The sequence below is a fragment of the Mustela erminea genome, chromosome 4 (assembly GCF_009829155.1).
Source record: "Mustela erminea isolate mMusErm1 chromosome 4, mMusErm1.Pri, whole genome shotgun sequence".
In the NCBI taxonomy this organism is placed as follows: domain Eukaryota; kingdom Metazoa; phylum Chordata; class Mammalia; order Carnivora; family Mustelidae; genus Mustela; species Mustela erminea.
The window spans coordinates 9174094-9192063 of NC_045617.1; the positions used below are offsets into that span (position 1 = coordinate 9174094).

A 17970-nucleotide genomic window follows, 5' to 3' on the forward strand; every position below is an offset into this window, starting at 1 on the left:
GCTCTCTCTCTGACAAATAAATAAATAAAATCTTTAAAAACAAACAAATAAGCAAAACCCCACAGCTCTTGGCATGGTAGCTAGCACAAAGAAGAGGCTTAGTGTTTTTCAAATGAGTTGAATGAAAACTTAAATCAAATATTTGAGATATTTTAATTTTTTAAAATATCAACAGTAAAACAATTGCCACAATTCAACATCACTAAGGAAAAATTATGAGGGGGCGCCTGGGTGGCTCAGCCATTAAGCATCTGCCTTTGGCTCAGGTCATGATCCCAGGATCCTGGGACTGAGCCCCACATCAGGCTCCCTGCTCAGAAAGGAAGCCTGCTTCTCCCTCTCCCACTCCCCCTGCTTCTGTTCGCTCTCTCGCTGTCTCTCTCTTTTGTCAAATAAATAAATAAAATCTTTAAAAAATATATATCAGAAGTTGACTTTCCAGGTATAAATCTATTCTAGAAAAGCAGCTTTCCGGGGCACCTGGGTGGCTCAGTGGGTTAAGCCGCTGCCTTCAGCTCAGGTCATGATCCCAGGGTCCTGGGATCGAGCCCCGCATCGGGCTCTATGCTCAGCAGGGAGCCTGCTTCCTCCTCTCTCTGCCTGCCTCTCTGCCTGCTTGTCATCGCTCTCTGACAAATAAATAAATAAATAAATAATCTTTTAAAAAAAAAAAAAGAGGCAGCTTTCCATTTATAGACATTATTGTAAATCCACAGAACTTCAGTAAATTTCACACTGCATGAAAAGGCTTGGCCTTTCCTTCTACATTAAGCTAAATCTATGACAATCATTGGCTGTTATGTGGCAACATGAATTATTTTATACTTTTGATCATTAAAAAAAGGGATGTGGGCTACTTCAAGAGAACATCTGGCTCTGGGTCACATCTTTGAAAATTTAATTGGCTCTTATTCCACATAAGAAAAATAAGATAGCTGCTCAACAGCAGGGCCAAATGTTCCTAATAAATGTCATCCCAACTGAGAATGGATTCTCTTTTAATAATTAAATTATCCATTTCTCAGACATGAAGGAAATCCCATTATACAAACGAAACAGCAGAACATAAAGCTGGGTTGGGGGAGGGGAGGTTTGAGGGTTTTAATATGAATTCATTACCATATTTTGAATTGTTTTTCAAGTTGCCTGGATGGGTCTGTAAGGATCAAGCTACACTATCACCTAATTCCTTCTGCAACAATGCATTTTCATGACCTCTGGCCATAGTTACCGATGGGTATAATTCAGGGCCATGAAACAAAGTCAAGTTACTGGGGTCTATATGGTAATAAACCTGAATCATTAAGGCCTACCTCAATGTCACTAAGACCCTAGAATTGATTTTCCCTTCTAAAACAAAGCCACACTAAGAAGAAATACACTACTTACCATTTATTTTAAGGTGCCAAAGGCAACTCCCAGCTCCCATGGAATTTACACACAAATGACAAAATATCAAGTTATCTATCAACTTATCTGAAGACTAAGACTTAGTCTTAAGACTAAGAATTTTCAGAAGAAGGTGAATATTTGGTTTAAAAAAGAAGAAGGGGTGGCAAAGAGTTAAGTACTTAGCAGTTGGGGAATGGAACAATAAAAGTGTTAAAAGTAGGAAATAAAAGAAACTCGAAGAATTTGGAACCTTGGAGCTAGACAAGTTCTTAAAGACTGCATGATTTTTAAGGACAAACAAAATTAAAGGTCAGAAAGTAGCTGGCCCATGGTCACGGATGCAAAGACTATCAGAACTGGACCAGAACCCCAGGCTCCTTCCTGCTTATTTGGGTCCATCATCACATGCGGAGTTTCAAAGAGATGACGATGGCTCAGTGTCAAGTGACTGCTCCCTGGCACCATCTCCATCTCTCACTGTGTGAAAATGGTTCACCACATTATTTTCAATTATTCAGTAAGAAAAGGGAACTTGCTCCCTCCCAGCCTCTGGACTGCTGTGAGCTCATTAGCAGAAGGGGCCTTTCACATAAGTCTCTACAGAGAAAGGAGGTGAGGACCTATTGCTTACTACCCGCCTGTCCCAATCAGCATCCTAAGTCTCACTCTCCTCAGTGAGGGTCACAGGCAACAAGCTAAGAAATATCACGGCCTATAAAACCTCTCTCCCGAAAACCACTGCCCTGACGTCAGACAGACGGAGCTCTAAGATGCTGATGAGACTGAGCCAAATGCTCCATTGAATCGGGGAGAAACCACCTTAAACAAAGGACCAATAAACAGACAAGAATCTCAGGAAGAGTGGCCTGGTCTTAAGGTTAACTCAAAACGGACAAATCAGAGGAATGAATTATATTCTTAACGCGCCTGGGTGGCACAGTCAGTTCAGCGTCTGTCTTCAGATCAGGTCATGATCCTGGGATCTTGGGACGGAGGCCTGCATGGAGCTCCCTGCTCGGCAGGAGGTCTGCTTCTCCCTCTCCCCTGCTTGTGCTCTCTCTCTCCCAAGTAAATAAATAAAATCTTTTAAAAAATAGAACCAACCATATTCTCAATACTATGACTGACTAAAATTCAAACTTTACCTGAAGGGTGACCTGACCTCTCTGTTCTTTAGATTATATCCATTTGCATGAATTTAAAAGCAAACTGCCTAGCAGGTCCAACTAAACTAACCAATTACCATTGGTCCTATTATAAAGAAAGCCAGGCATGAGAGATTCCATAACAAGTACAAAGTATACATTGCTTTTCTTACTAGCAATAATCTGTTATGAGTCTTTTCCTGAACCTAAAGAAAATGAGTAAATTCACCTATAACTGAGGTATAGAAAGGGGTTTTCTAATTATGACTTAAAATCCAGATGTAATAAAAGATTGATAAATTTAACAAAATAAGAAGTTTTCAGAACTTTGGCAGGCCAAAAATAAATAAATAATAATAATAATAATAAGCAAAGTGGAAAGATAAATAAAAGAGAGAAAACATACATATCACAAATAAAAAACTAATGTCCCCAACTAAGAACTTTTAAAATTTGAAGACGGCAAAGTGATTAAAAATCCTTTAGAAAGACAAAGGATGTGACTACATAAGATAACAAAAATGGCCCTTAAGTATTTGAAAACTTGTTCAAGTGCACTTGTAATAAAAGAGAGTCAAATTAGAACTATACTGAGGTGCCATTTCTTATCTAGCAAATTGGCAAAAGCTTAAAAGCTTGATAATACACTCTGTCGGTGAAGCTGTGGGAGAAAAGGTATTTTCATACATTGCTGGTAGGAATGCAAAATAGTTGTACCATTACGGAAGGGAGTTTGGCAATATATAACAAAACCACATATGCTTTCACATTTGACTCAGCAATCCTACATCTAAGAACTTACCCTGAAGACACATCTCCAATAATATGAAAATACATATGCACAAGTGATTCACTGCAGCATTATTTATAATTACAAACTACAGGAAATTCCCTACATACTCGAACTTGAGGCTGCTGAATTGATCCTGGCACATACACACAGCAGAGCACCGTGGGCTGGAAGGGGCTGTGGGCGATCTGCACGAGTGGACATGAAGTCACCTCCAGATGTTAAGTGGAAAAGCAAAGTGTAAGAAAGCATTTGTGTGTATATAACACACACACACACACACACACACATACACACACCTAAAACTAATACAATGTTATATGTAAAATTCTATCTCAATAAAACAGGCAAAAAACACACATACATATGTACACACACACACACATAAAAAGTGCTCTTGTCAACGAAAGAAGAGGAAGGAAGAAAACATTATAAATCATAGAAACACTTACTTTTATAGAAGGCAAACAAATATCATAAGGTAACAAGAGAATTTATCAGGTGGGTGGAAAGGGTAGAAGAGGTAAGGGAAGGAATGTCAGTTCTCCAAGAATACCTTTGTGTGTTTTTTTAGTTTTCAATGGATGTTAATGTTCTACATATGCAAAACAAAATAAAATCAACAAGAACTGATAGAGGGGAAAATCCAAAAATGAAAATGAAACTGAAACAAATAAACCCAACTGTGTTTCAGATGAATTATTTAACTAAACTAAAGAAAAAGTAGAGAGGAACTAATCCAAGTCATTTAAGAATATCAGTTGTTGCCTAGTTGTCCCCAGTGTGGTGGGAGGTGGTGTGCAGGGACACCCTGCCAGCAGACCCTGAGATCTTCTCTCTTAGCTCAGTGGCTAATATATAATACCATGGACTGAATGGCTTAAACCACCAAAATTTTATCTCTCACAATTCTAGAAGCTGAAAATCCAGGTTCAAAGTGACCAACAAAGTAGGTTTCATAACAAGGCATCTTCTGTGGCTTGTAGACGGCCAGCATCCCACTGTACATTCACCTGACCTCTTCTTTGCACACTAACGGGCGAGCAAGCAAGCTCTCTGGTGTCTCGTCTTACAAGGGAGCGAATTCCATCACAGGAGCCTCACTCCATGGCCTCCTCTAACCCAAACCACCTCCCTAAGGCTCCATCTCCAAATACTATCCCATTGGCAGACTGGGCTTCAAAATATGAATCTTGGGGAGACATTCAGTCTTTAATATCTTATTACGTAGGTGTGTTTCTGTATTAGGAAGGGAGACTCTGAGACTATTTCAGATGTATTATGAGATTGAGCAAACTATGGAAGGAAAAATACAAATATCAAATGAAGGAAGCCATGGGGGCGGTATGGAATTGGAAATATTGGCGTAAACTCAGGACTCCTAAATACACACATGTGCTATACACGTGTGTGTCAGTTTATCACCTCTCAGCTCCAAATGCACCTTTCCATGTCTGCACTGGTAAGACAATGGAATTCTCTTAAGCGTTTCTCCTTTAATGTGAGCGTGATGTTCAACTTTTTCAGTACAGGGCACTGGAGGGACACCATCGGGGAATGAGAATTCCCAAGGGCCATGGGGGTGGGGGGATGCTGGGTGGGTGTGAGGAAATCCAGTAGAAACTGCCACAGCCACTGTCTCAGAACAGTCTCTCTTGTGACCCCCTGGCCTTTGGCAAGTAACATTTCTGCAGTCCCCTCACCACAGAAACCAGAGCCCCTGCCACCTGTTCTCCCAGCTGTCCATGGCCTGGAAGGCTGCACACTGAGTGGTCACTCCTTCTGTGAGCCCCCTTCCTCCAAGCTCCAGTGTGGCCCACTCACTCTGAGAACCTTCTACCCACAGACCGCCCCTGCATCCCACACCACCAACTGGTGATCACTCGCTCCTCTGACTACTCTCCAAAGAGCTGTTTACTGCTCGCCTTCGGACTGCTCCAGTCTCGCTCAGCCAACAAACTCCTCTGCTATCTGCTGGGATGAACCACACCTTTGCCAGAGAGATCTGAACCTCCTTCCAAGCGTGTCTTTTCCTTAGGTCCTCACCCCCAGTCCTAGGGTCCCATACAGTTTCTTTGTATTTACTGTAACGCTTTTATCAGTTAATAATTTCTCTGTTAAACTTTCCCTGTTTAACCTACAATGGGGTTTCTGTCTCCTAACTAACCCAGACCTCCACGGTACGTATATTCGCAGATATACATCCACTGAGAGCCCAATGGCAAGGAACACCCAGAAGAAATGGTCACATCTAGAGGCCAGATCTTGGTTTCTAATACCACCATATCCCTCCATACCCCGACAAAAGCAGAATTTCTCCTCAGAGAAATTATATATGAGATGAGGCTGGGACATCTTGCCATGTCCCAAAGAGGCACCCCCAATGGCTGGAGTGTATTGAAAGAACACATTAGCCTGATAGAGCTTTCACTGACCAAATCTGGAACAACCTGAGCAAACTGGGTATAATTAAGTTAATTTTATATATATATACATATATATATATGTATATATATATATATATGCAGGAAGGACTGGAGTTTAAAATCAGCATTTTGCAACCATCACAGTAAAGACTGGTTCAAGCAAGAATCAATGGATGATCAATCCACATAGGAACAGGAAATGTGCATTGTTTTAAAGTATCCTCCCACTGCCTGCTTGTAAATACAAGGGGAAAACACATTAACTACACAGCCAGAACACTGGATCAAAATTAACATCAGCGACGAGGAGCAGACAGATGCCGTGTGCCTCCATATGTGATACCCTAAGACCCAACATCCAATATAACTCATGGAGGACTCAGCTGGGGATGATTCACTTGAATTTAATAATAATAAAAATCAGACACACTCCAAATGCAGAACATTCTATTAAAGAGGGGGAGGAGTATTCTTTCAAAATGCCAATGTCATAAAAGACGAAAAACAAAACCAAAACCCTAAAGAACTGTCCCAAAGTAAAGGGGCTTAAAGATACATAGTAACTAAATGCAATATGTGATCCTAACCTAGATCCTGTACTAGAGAAAAAAGTTCACAAAAGTGGAATATGGACAAAAATATATTAGAGTACTTACCCTACAACCCAGCAATCGCACTACTGAGTATTTACCCTGAGGATACAAATGTAGTGATCCGAAGGGGCACGTGCACCTGAATGTTTATAGCAGCAATGTCCACAATAGCCAAACTATGGAAGGACCTAGATGTCCATCAACAGATGAATGGATAAAGGAGATGTGGTATATATCTACAATGGAATACTATGCAGCCATCAAAAGAAATGAAATCTCGCCATTTGCGACGATGTGGAGGGAACTAGAGGGTATTATGCTTAGCAAAATAAGTCGAATGGAGAAAGACAATTATCTTATGATCTCCCTGATATGAGGAAGTGGAGATGCAATGTGGGAGGTTTGGGGGGTAGGAAAAGAATTAATGAAACAAGATGGGATCGGGAGGGAGACAAACCATAAGAGACTCTTAATTTCACAAAACAAATTGAGGGTTGCTGGGGGGTGGGAGGGTAGGGAAAGGGTAGGGAGGTTATGGACATTGGGGAGGGTATGTGCTATGCAGAGTGCTGTGAAGTGTGTAAACCTGGCGATTCACAGACCTGTACCCCTGGGGCTAATAATACATTATGTGTTAGTAAAAATTTTTTAAAATTAAATATATATATATATTAAAGTACTAAATTAATGCTGTATTTGCTGAAGTTGGTAACTGTACTATATTGGTTATGTGACAGAATGTCCTTATTCTTAGGAAATATACACTGAAATACTTCAGGATAAAGATCAAGATAAATATTCTCAAATGATTTGGGAGGGACACACACACACACAGGGCATGGAAGGGAGGGCTCAAGAGAAGGAGGGAGCACATAAAACAAATGAGTGTAGGTTAACAAGAGGTGATTTTGAGTAAAAACTCAGTGTTCTTTTTACTTCCTGGCAACTCTGGTGTAAGTTTGAAATTATTTCCCAATAAAAACATTTTTAAAATGCCTTTCATCCAAGGTTCTAAGACATACATTAAAAATCTCTCTGGAGTAGGCATGCAGCTCTGCCACAATACTCAAAACAGTGTTGTCCAAAACTACATTGTCCAAACGAGCCACAGGTGGCAACTGAGATATGGCTAATTTGAAATGATATAGACCCAATATAGACCAGATTTCAAAGGTTTAATATGAAAAAAAGAACATAATAGTTTTTATATCAATTACAAGTTGAAATATTTAGATATATTGAGTTATATAAGCATTAATATTAATTTCATTTGTTACTTTTTATTTTAATGTAGCTACTAAAAACTTTCAAATTATATATGAGGCTCATATCATGTTTCTGTTGCACAATGCTGATCTAAAATACAGTAATTTTTTTTTTTTTAAGAAGGTATTTTATCTCGGGCTCCTGGGTGTCTCAGTCAGCTAAGTGTCTGCCTTTGCTTCAGGTCATGATCTCGGGGTCAAGCCCTGCATTGGGCTCCCTGCTCAGCAGGGAGTCTGCTTCTCCCTCCTCTCCTGCCCCTCCCTCCTGCTCATGTGCACATGTACTCTCTCAAATAAATAAATAAAATCTCTTTAAAAAATAAATAAAAAGGTATTCATCAATTAAACAAGTATGTCATTACTAGGGGAAAATGTCAATTGACGTTACAGATCCTAACTACCTTAAAATAATTTCAATCTTGGAACTAAGGTAGATAATTAGGCTTTTTGAAGGCATAATTAAGGTTAAAGAAAATTTCAAGGCCCAGAACACAGGAAAGAGCTCTTCAGTCGTATTGTTTAGGTAAGTCCCTAATTAGTCACAAATGCCATCTACAGCAAATTTCCTGAAGAGGGGAAAAATAAAATCCAAGATCACGAAAACATCAAGTAAATGGAGAGACAATAGCCGGTTTTTCACATTTTTGTTTTCAAACTCTGAGTAAAATGAAGAAGATCAACTTCCCAAGCCCTCAACATTAACTTACAGCATCTTATCAACAAAGCCATTAAACATTTATTTCTTCTACAAAGGAGTTAATAAAATAGACCTTACAACCATGTTATTTCCAACGTTATTTATTTATCTTAAGGCTCTGATTAATGACCATGTCCTTAAACTCTACAACCTAAGAAGCAAGGAAAGAGAAGAGCGGTAAGACAGACAAAACTGGCTTCTGTCTTGAGCACCGTTAGGGGGTCACAAGCAGCAGAAGAGGTTAGAGGTGAGCTTGAACAGGAGGGTCACTCCGGGACAAAGAAAGGCCCCTGGGACGGAGACAATTTCCTCTGTATTTAGTAGACCAAATCTAAGTAGGCCAAGTGGAAAAACAACAAATGCCAGTAAAGATTCCATAAAACAGCAACAATGAGGAAGAGAAACCAAATGTAGGCTGCCAGAAGGTACAACAAAAACACCCAGCGGTGTAATCATGGGCAAAACGCACAGGCATGTTTGTTTTGGAAGTTCAGAGTCAAGCATGTGGGCGGACCCAATTAGAAATACCGAACTGTGGCACAGTACAGATGCTCCCTTCTCGCTCCCTTCCCGCACCCTCCAGGCCTGGCCCAGACCACATCCCAGAGAGACAACTTTGCTCAACTTCAGCCACAAACCTCCTGTTAGAGCACGACACCCACTGCCCCGAGTGCCACACACCCACTGCCCCGAGTGCCACACACCCACTGCTGCATCGTGCCTGCCGGGGGATCGACAGACGGCTCCCCCACACCTGAGGGCATGAGGCAGGTGCGGTGAGCTCAGATGGAAGTAGGCGGGATGAATGAGCCCTGCTTAAAACGAAGTCAGGAATGCCTTACAGGTAAGGAAGCAATACGCAGGAGGTGACCAATGTTCCAGAATCCCAAACCTATAATAAAACTACTGGCACGAGCCCAGCCCCACTCCTAGCAAGAACACCTCCAATCTGCTCCTAATACCTCACCTGCCTCCCACCTCACATTCCACTCCCATATTTTGCAAACATGAGGCTACTCCTCAGCAGAGAGGCCACGGTTCCACTGTTTTAGCCTTGAAAGGAAAAGCAAATGGGTACAATACCCAAGGATGACAGTGAGTCTAACAGTAATCAAGAAAGAACAAAGACTTATGAGCTCTTTTGTGTATATCATCTGTGGATTCCAACTTCAGTCACCAGCACTGCAGGAGGCAGGTGTCATCGTCCTTTACGGATAATACAACCACAGCACAGAGGCAGTCAGGTCCAAGAACCCATGGGCTCACCTATTAATAAATCATGAACACAGATTCTATACTGGGAGAAATACTTATTTGCCCAGAACTTTCAGTAATAATCTCACTCACTCTCATTTTGACATGATGTAGCTTGAAGCTGCTTCCCTAGGAGGCTATTACCAAAAAAATTATTGCCTTGTGTCCACATTCCTCTCTCATTCTCTCTAGCAGAAATACACCCAAAAGACCATGTTTTCCTACACTGAAGTTACTTGCAGACATGATTATTTATTTCTGTTAGGAGAAAAAAATTTTTACACAAACTGCTAAGGGAAAAAAAAAATTAATGCCATCATTTCAACAAATTCTAGCTTTTTAACAAAACAGAATTCTATTATATTCTGGCTTTGGTTTAGGGGGAAAAAAATCTATATTTAATGCTTTTAAGAACCTTCAAAAATATCTTAACAGGAGATTTTGGATTTAAGTTTTCAAACTAAAGATGGTCCTAATCCTTCTCCCAGAAATCACTTCACAGAAGTGCCTGTGTGGCTCAGTAGGTTAAGTGATCAGCTCTTGGTTTGCGCTCAGGTCATGATCTCCTAATGGGGAAATCAGGCCAGCTCAGTGGGGAGTCTGCTTCCCCTCTGCCCCTGCCCCCATAGTGCACTTCCTTTCTCTTTCTCTCTTACCCTCGGTTGCTCGTGAAAAATAAACAAAGAGAAAGAGAGAAAGAAAGAAAGAGATGAAAACAAACACAAAGGCCATATTCCACAACGCCCAGATCACAGCAAATGAAGACAGAAAATGGATAAGGAGTGGCAAGTGGAGTCCCAGAATAGTACAAAGCTAAACTGAGTGCCTCCAGAGAGATGCCAGCAGCAGAAAGCCTAGAAAGATTTAGGCATGAGCCCAGGTGCCAGGAGAAAAGCCACACACGAGTCAGCACGGCACGGGGCAGCAGCGGATGCTCCTTCCCTCAGAGCACTCCTGATGGAAGCAGGCAGGCTTGTCCCTCACAGTGTCAGATGATGACAGCTCATTCTCCCGGCACCACAAACCAAAGACAACAGCCTTGGGTCCTGGCACCATGAAGATGGTAGAGGGACTGAACCCTGGGTGATTTTCTGAGAGGTTAAGAGGATGAATCTATGGGGCTCCTGGTTCAGTCTCAACTCTGTCAATGAGAGAGATATGTCACCTTGGCCAAGCTGTTTAGCCCCTCCCTCTATACCTCAGTTTCCTCCGCTATAAAATATGATAAAAACAGGTTCAAAATCGGAGAGTTGATGAGTTAAATGAGTTAAAGCTCTTAGAATGGCGTTAACACAGAGTGCACAAGATAATACCAGCTGCTTCACCTCTTCCTATCGCCTCCTCTTCCCCAGCACACACACACACACACCCCTTAGCTCTCTAATGCTGGCAGCAGAAGTAAATTCACAGGCATGTGACTGGAAGGGCCTTATCTAGAGAAACTGAACAACCCCAGAGAAATATGCCTGGATGCTGACATTTGGCAGTTAGCAAAGAAACTGCCGGTTCTCCCCCAGATTATTCCACAGTAAAATCCACGAGCTGAAACGCCCTCCCATGCACATATACACAGAGGTGCCAAAGAGCTTTATGGTATATTACTTTTAAACATCATCATGAAATTCCAGAATATCTACATTAAAGAGCAGTTGCCAAAACTTGCAGATTTTTTTTAACAGATCACATATAGAGGATTTAGAATAATAACAGTCAATTTATAAAGCCCCCATGATGTACCAGGCACTGTTCTAAATGCTTCACCTACAGTTACTCACTTAATCCTTACAACAAATCTACATGAGAAAAGTACAATTTGTAAACCATTTCACAAATGAGAAGATTAACAGTAAAGAGATGTTAAATAATATACTTAAATTTAGGATTTGGAGTCTAGCTTCAGAGTCTGAACTACTGTGCTTCCCAATAATAGCTCTCCAAGTCTGAAGACTATGGAAAGATGCTGTCAAAATGTGGAAGAAACCAACCTAGAAAGCTATACCCAGACAAACTATCAATCAACAGTGAAGGAAGAATTAAGACATTTTCAGACATACGTCTTGAAATTCATGACTTACAAATTTTTTCTTAGGAAAATACTGGTGATTATGTTCCAGCGAAAAAATGAGGTAAACCAAGAAAGAGAAAGATACAAAGTCAAAGAACCAAAAGATATAGCAAAAGTAAGAGGCAAAGGAAATTATCAAGGTGATGAAAAAGGGAAGTTCAGGAAGTGAGCTGGACAGCAAGTCCTCCAAAGAGTAGCAGGAGGACAAAGGACTCCCAGATGGAGGTCCCCAGGGAAAAAACCAAAAACAGAAAGAACAAATAAATCATCTTACTGGTCTGAACATGTAGAAAAATACTGAAAATGCTGGAAGATTTGCAACAGATAAAGAAACCAAACCACTAGGAAAAATAAAACTTTAAAAATATATATATATATTTATTTATTTATTTGTCAGAGAGAGTGAGCACATGAGCACAAGCACAGGGAGCAACAAGCAGAGGGAGAAGCAGGCTCCCCACTAAGTAAGGAGCCCGATGTGGGACTCAATCCCAGGACCCAGGGATCATCACCTGAGCCAACAGCAGCCACTTAACCAACTGAGCCACCCAGGCATCCTGCAAAGTAAGACTACTTTCCTCGCAAAGGAAAAAATTCCTGAACAGTAAAGGAAATATAATTATAGTATCCTACTTGACTTGCCTGGGCACAATACTGACACGGTTTAAATAACATAAACACTGAATAATGAATTACCCAATTACGACAGAGCAATACCAGGATGACTGGCTTGCAGGGCAAGGCTGGGCTGAGCGACTAAGGAAGGGAGAGCCGCATCACCTGCCAAGATAGGAAAGAAGCCAACATACAAAATCCCAACACTGATTAATCAAACAGGTAATAAAGAAGCTTTCAGTGAACAGCCTGAACAGGAGGCGGGGGCAGGAAACAGAAGTGAGAACACTGCTATTTTTCATTATTAGCATTTACCCGTGTGTACGTGTTCCTGTGATAAAGACGAACTCACACTCCTGAGCTCTGGCATACAAATAGGTAAGCCAGGTTAGGTGAAACAAAACTCTGATCTCAATATAGAGAAACAGTCTTATTTCTGCTTCTTCGCTAAAACAGTTCCCTGTTCAAAATAACAATTCGTCAGGGTGCCTGGGTGCTCAGTGGGTTAAAGCCTCTGCCTTCGGCTCAGGTCGTGATCTCGGGGTTCTGGGATCGAGCCCCACATCGGGCTCTCTGCTCAGCAGGGGAGCCTGCTTCTTCCTTTCTCTCTCTATCTCTCTCTCTCTCTCTGCCTACCTCTCTGCCTACTTGTGATCTCTGTCTGTCAAATAAATAAATAAAATCTTTAAAAAACAAAACAAAACAAAATAGCGATTTGTAAGACACATTTAAAAGAGCTGTTTCTCACATACACCTTCCACCTATAATACCTGGTTAAACTCTGACTCAAGAGTCTTCCTGAAGCCATCCATACACTATCATAGCATCAGGATGACAGGTTTAGACGTTACTTCTTGAAGACTATTATTTTTATAATAAACTATCTTAAAATTATAAATATATAAATACAATAATATAATTTAAAGAACATAATAAATATTAAAATAATCAAATAAATTCCATAATAAATTAAGTCAATGCTATTAATTCAACTTTCTACATCGGTGGATCAAATAAAAAAGATCTATCCCTCACCAGGAAAATTAAATTAACTATGGCTACAATTGGGAAATTTAAAAATAAAAAATTTTTAAGATTTTATTTATTTATTTTTTGACAGTGAGAGACAGAGATCACAAGTAGGCAGAGCAGCAGGCAGAGAGAGTTGGGGAAGCAGGCTTCCCGCTGAGCAGAGAGCCAGATGAGGAGGTTCCATCCCAGGACCCTAAGATGTGACCTGAGCCGAAGGCAGAAGCCTAACCCACTGAACCACCCAGGCACCCCAAAAATAAAATTTTTAAACATACATTTACTTCATTCATATATTGCTCCACCCTCCCAGCCTCACTATGAAGATCCTCTTATCCCATTTTCCCCACTCAGAAAAGCTTTGATCCTAACGCTGGAAAATAAAAATGGATCAACTTAGTAGTACCCTTTAGTTTTAAATTCCCTTCCAGCATATAAAATTAGGTAAGTTCCCACTGTTTGTTTCATTGTTATTATGTACAAGTTTACTTGAAAAACTGTAAGAAAGGCTGAGGGACTGCGGTTTTGCAATTCGTATCTTTAATTATCTGCATATAATTAAACTTTCAAATCTCCTGTACACACCAGCAAAGCCCCCAATTCCACCTGGCAGCCGTGAGCTCCTTCTGCCCCCACTGCACCAGCAGGGTGACCCTACAGAGAGCCTCCCCCATCGATTACAACAAAGAACAGCGGCTTCTGGTTCATGCTCTCTGAATGGGATTCACCTACATGGTGAGCACTTAGAAGGCCTACCGGGAAGGAGACAAGACAGACATTGTCACCTAGCATACTCAAATATGCTCCAATAAACAGAGCTCGTTGCTTGACCAGAAGAGCCACCCAAAGTGAGTCACTAACAAATTATATTTATTTAACTCAGGTCGTGAAGACGAGCATGTCAATTTTCAAACTTGACTGCAACTGCATGCTGATACATTAAGCCCAGAAACAGCTACATCTGAGCACTGTGTAAATCAGATAGATTATTAAGGCAGCACCTTGCTTAAACCTTCTGCCCTGGATTAACTGGTGTACAGAATGCCCTGATACGAGTAAAATCCCCATTACAAACCAGGGTATACCGGGGCGCCTGGGTGGCTCAGTGGGTTAAGCTGCTGCCTTCGGCTCAGGTCATGATCTCGGGGTCCTGGGATCGAGTCCCGCATCGGGCTCTCTGCTCAGCAGGGAGCCTGCTTCCCTCTCTCTCTCTGCCTGCCTCTCCATCTACTTGTGATTTCTCTGTCAAATAAATAAATAAAATCTTAAAAAAAAAAAAAAAAAAAACCAGGGTATACCTGTACACAGTAAACATTTCATAGTTCAGCGGGAAGAGCTAAGCATGTCAACCTCCTATCGACTATGGTGGATTTGTCCCAGGGATGGCAAAATATACATACAGGTCCCATCCTTGTCCAGCCAGACTCCAAATGCATCTTCCCAGGGGCACACCTGGTGTGATAAGGTGAATACAGACATGTGCTTAGGTTGGAGCCAAAGGAACCCCAGCACCTCATGTCACACAGAAGAGAGAAACTGCTTCTCTGAGGCCAGAATGTAGCTTAATCTTCTTGTATCCTCCGGCGGGGGGGGTGGGGGGGTAGGGGGGAACCTATCCAAATTCTATTTCTCAAGACCCCGCAGAAAGGTCCTCTTCATAACAAAATCTGTGTAAACTTCAGCCTTAGTTCTTTCAATGACCAAAATCTTTCTTTCCATACTTAGCTGAAACACACACAGAGAAAGAGATATCCAGGTGCACACGTTGCCTTTACTGCCAGATGGTGGACTCCCAGCAGGCACAATCCATAATTCATCTCGGCCCGTGGTGGCGAGTCCACACAGCACCCAGCACTCGGCAGAGATGCCATGAACACCTACCGACTGCATATGTGTTTTCAACTCTTAACTGTGAACCAGAAATCAAAAAACACTGTTCCTGGCCTCACAAGTCAGACTAGTAAGGAAATGGAAGGGTACTGAGTAGCATGCAAGGGCTGGACAGTAAGAATACAGTTAAGTAAGTCGGCTACGAGGCACACAATGTTGTCATCCACACGCCCAGCGCCCGCCGTTTTCAAAGCCCTCGCAAAACCATATTCTCACAGATCCTTACAACAACTCTGAAAGAAAGGAATTATTATTTCAGTTTAACCATGAGTGATCTAATGACTTGAATGACTCGCGCAGGACCACACCAGCTAGTTAAATGGTGGAGCTAGAACTTCTTATAACAAGCATATGGGGACAAAAGGAACAGAAATGGGAGAGGACCGCACCCCCGGAAATACAGCCCAGTCCTCTCCTGCACCCATCACTAGGATACCACAATGGGTGACCACAAATCCACCAACTCACCTTTTTGTGAAGAATTCATAAGGAAGAGAAAAAAGATTTGCAATGATTTTTCATTGGCTTTCACCCCAAATTAGTCATATTTTCTCACTAGTGTTAGTGCACAGATCCTTAACTGTGTTAAGTATGCAGATAGAGCACAATCTCAATATCATACACCCAACAGATAGGAAAATCAATGGCTCTTGTCCAGTGGATTAGTGTCACCTCTGCCCAATTAACTCCTTCATTCTTGCACCTCCAAGTACAAGAAATACATGGCAGGTGTTAAACCATCACCCAGAGCAAGGCGGCTGTTAACCGTTGAAGGTGAAAAGGACACCACCACCCTCCTGTTGACAGCACCAGCCTCACACAGGGGCAGTTAACTCTGTTACGCAGAAAGAGTGACTAAAAAGGCCGAGAGCACGACACGCTGGTTAGATCATCCAACCGAACCTCCCAGCCTGGGCAGAGCCGCCCTGGTGCCCGTGCCCGTGCCCGTGCCCGTGCCGGCGTGTAGCACACTGCCAGGAGAGGAGAGTGAGGGCGCCCAAGAGAACAGACACGCTCGGGGAGGGACACAGGCTACTGGGAACCGTGTCCACCTTAACGCATTCCCACTGGGACATGGGAGACAGAATTCACAGTTTGAATAGTGTCCCTCGGCAGCAAGTGGAGAAAACGACAAAGCGAGCTCTGAACCCACGGGGAGCAGGCTCAAGACCACAGACAATGAGACAGAAAGTGCAACGAGCCCCAGCTCACCTCGCTGTTGTGGCCCCGCAGGTTGAAGTTTATTCTCTGCGGCGTGTTTCTGTCCCGGCGGCAATGGCTCGAGGTGAAGGTCACCCCGACGACGCCACGGCCGTTACCCGTGGCCAGCCAGCCCTCCTCATAGTAGCGCCTCCGACACACCGGCTTCTCCTTCTCACTCTTGGGAACACGCCCCTTCCAGGATAGGCAGAGGATGTTGGAGTCACTGCAAAGGACAGGCCCATGTTCCACTGCTGCATACATACTTTTTCTCAGTGAACCGTTTTATTTAAAAAGTAATGCTGAATGCCAAAAAACTCAAACTAATTCTTTTCATGGATCAACTGACTGATGTGATTTTGTGGTTGGCTTGCGCTGTTTTCCCCGACCCCTTTTAATGAAGACCGACCTGGATCTAATTACAAGGTATTTTATAAAGATCCACCCAAATGCATAGTGAAAAAATCCCTCTAGAAAAGATGATGGCAGTCTGCTAGGAAAAGGTAATGCTTAAAAACAACACGTGTCCATTTTTATTTTCAAGTCCTTAGAGGAAGAGCCACATTACCACGTGCTGATCAAGAAACGGGGTTTTCTTCTTTTCACTCAACTTGGTTATTCTCATTCAGCCTGAGATTCCAGTTTAGTGTAATATGATTCCAGAGACAAAGGGTTGCAAATACATAGATTTCAAGTAACTTAAGGCTTTAAAGAATCCCTCGAGCTGGAATTTTCTCTTCAAAAGTTTAGATGCAGAGACAGAACACATGGGATCATCTTCCTTCTGAAGCCACCCTCTGGCACGTTTTCTCGACTAGACAAATTTCTGTTGCTGAAGCTGAAAAAGATTGCATAAAGGGAAAAAAAGGCACACAAACCGTGCAAAACAGACCAGAGTTTGTGCAGACAGCAGTCCAAGTTCAGGAAGGAAAAAAGACTCTCCCCACTGTCCTGAACCAGAAACGTCCCCCCTCAGGGCCCGGCCTGGCTTCCCGGCAGGCAGGTTGCTGTGTCCTCGCGGAGAGCTGGGCTCCATCTGACCGGCCCGCCACAGACCGGTGCGCTCCTCGGTGCCATAAAGGTGGAGAGAGAAAACCACTTCACTCGGAGCCAGAAGGTTCGAAAGCTCTTGAGTGTTCGCTTTGGGTGAATCCTAAATCCTCTGGTTGACAAAACCGAGAGTCACTACAGGATTCTGTCTCTTTACCCCGTCTCCTTCCTCCCTCCCCTTCTGGCTTCTCCCCTTTCCGCTCCTAAAGATCACCTATTTCTCCAGCTTGAAAAAAAAGACTCATCTCAGAATTAAGTCCATCAAATACTCTTCCTCCTATCTGCAGGGCTTCCTGGACTCGACAGGGAAGAGAAGCCCTTCAGAGAAAGCGCAGACAAGAGTCGGGGTCTCCCGCACTCGATCCCTAGAGAGTCAGCCTGTCCCGCTGACGGGCGCTCTCCGGCTCACATTCAGAGATGCGTGCAAACGCCACGGGTGCAGTCCGAGGAAAAGAAGCTTTGCTTGGATGTTCCTTGATACTTACTTTGTAAATACTGGTTTCAGTTGCTACTTTAAAATATTATCCTATAGATACGGGAAAGGAAAAGGAAAATAATA

General features: G+C 42.4%; 1 protein-coding gene across 1 annotated transcript in view; it reads right to left on the minus strand.

Moving 5' to 3' along the window:
• Positions 1 to 17673, minus strand: part of TULP4 (TUB like protein 4) — a 169749-nt gene extending 152076 nt beyond the window's left edge. The window contains exon 1 of the mRNA XM_032338605.1: positions 16374 to 17673. Coding sequence (XP_032194496.1) covers positions 16374 to 16625 — 252 coding nt within the window. The 5' untranslated portion in view covers positions 16626 to 17673. The remainder of the gene's footprint in view (positions 1 to 16373) is intronic.
• Between the last annotated feature and the right edge of the window lie 297 nt (positions 17674 to 17970).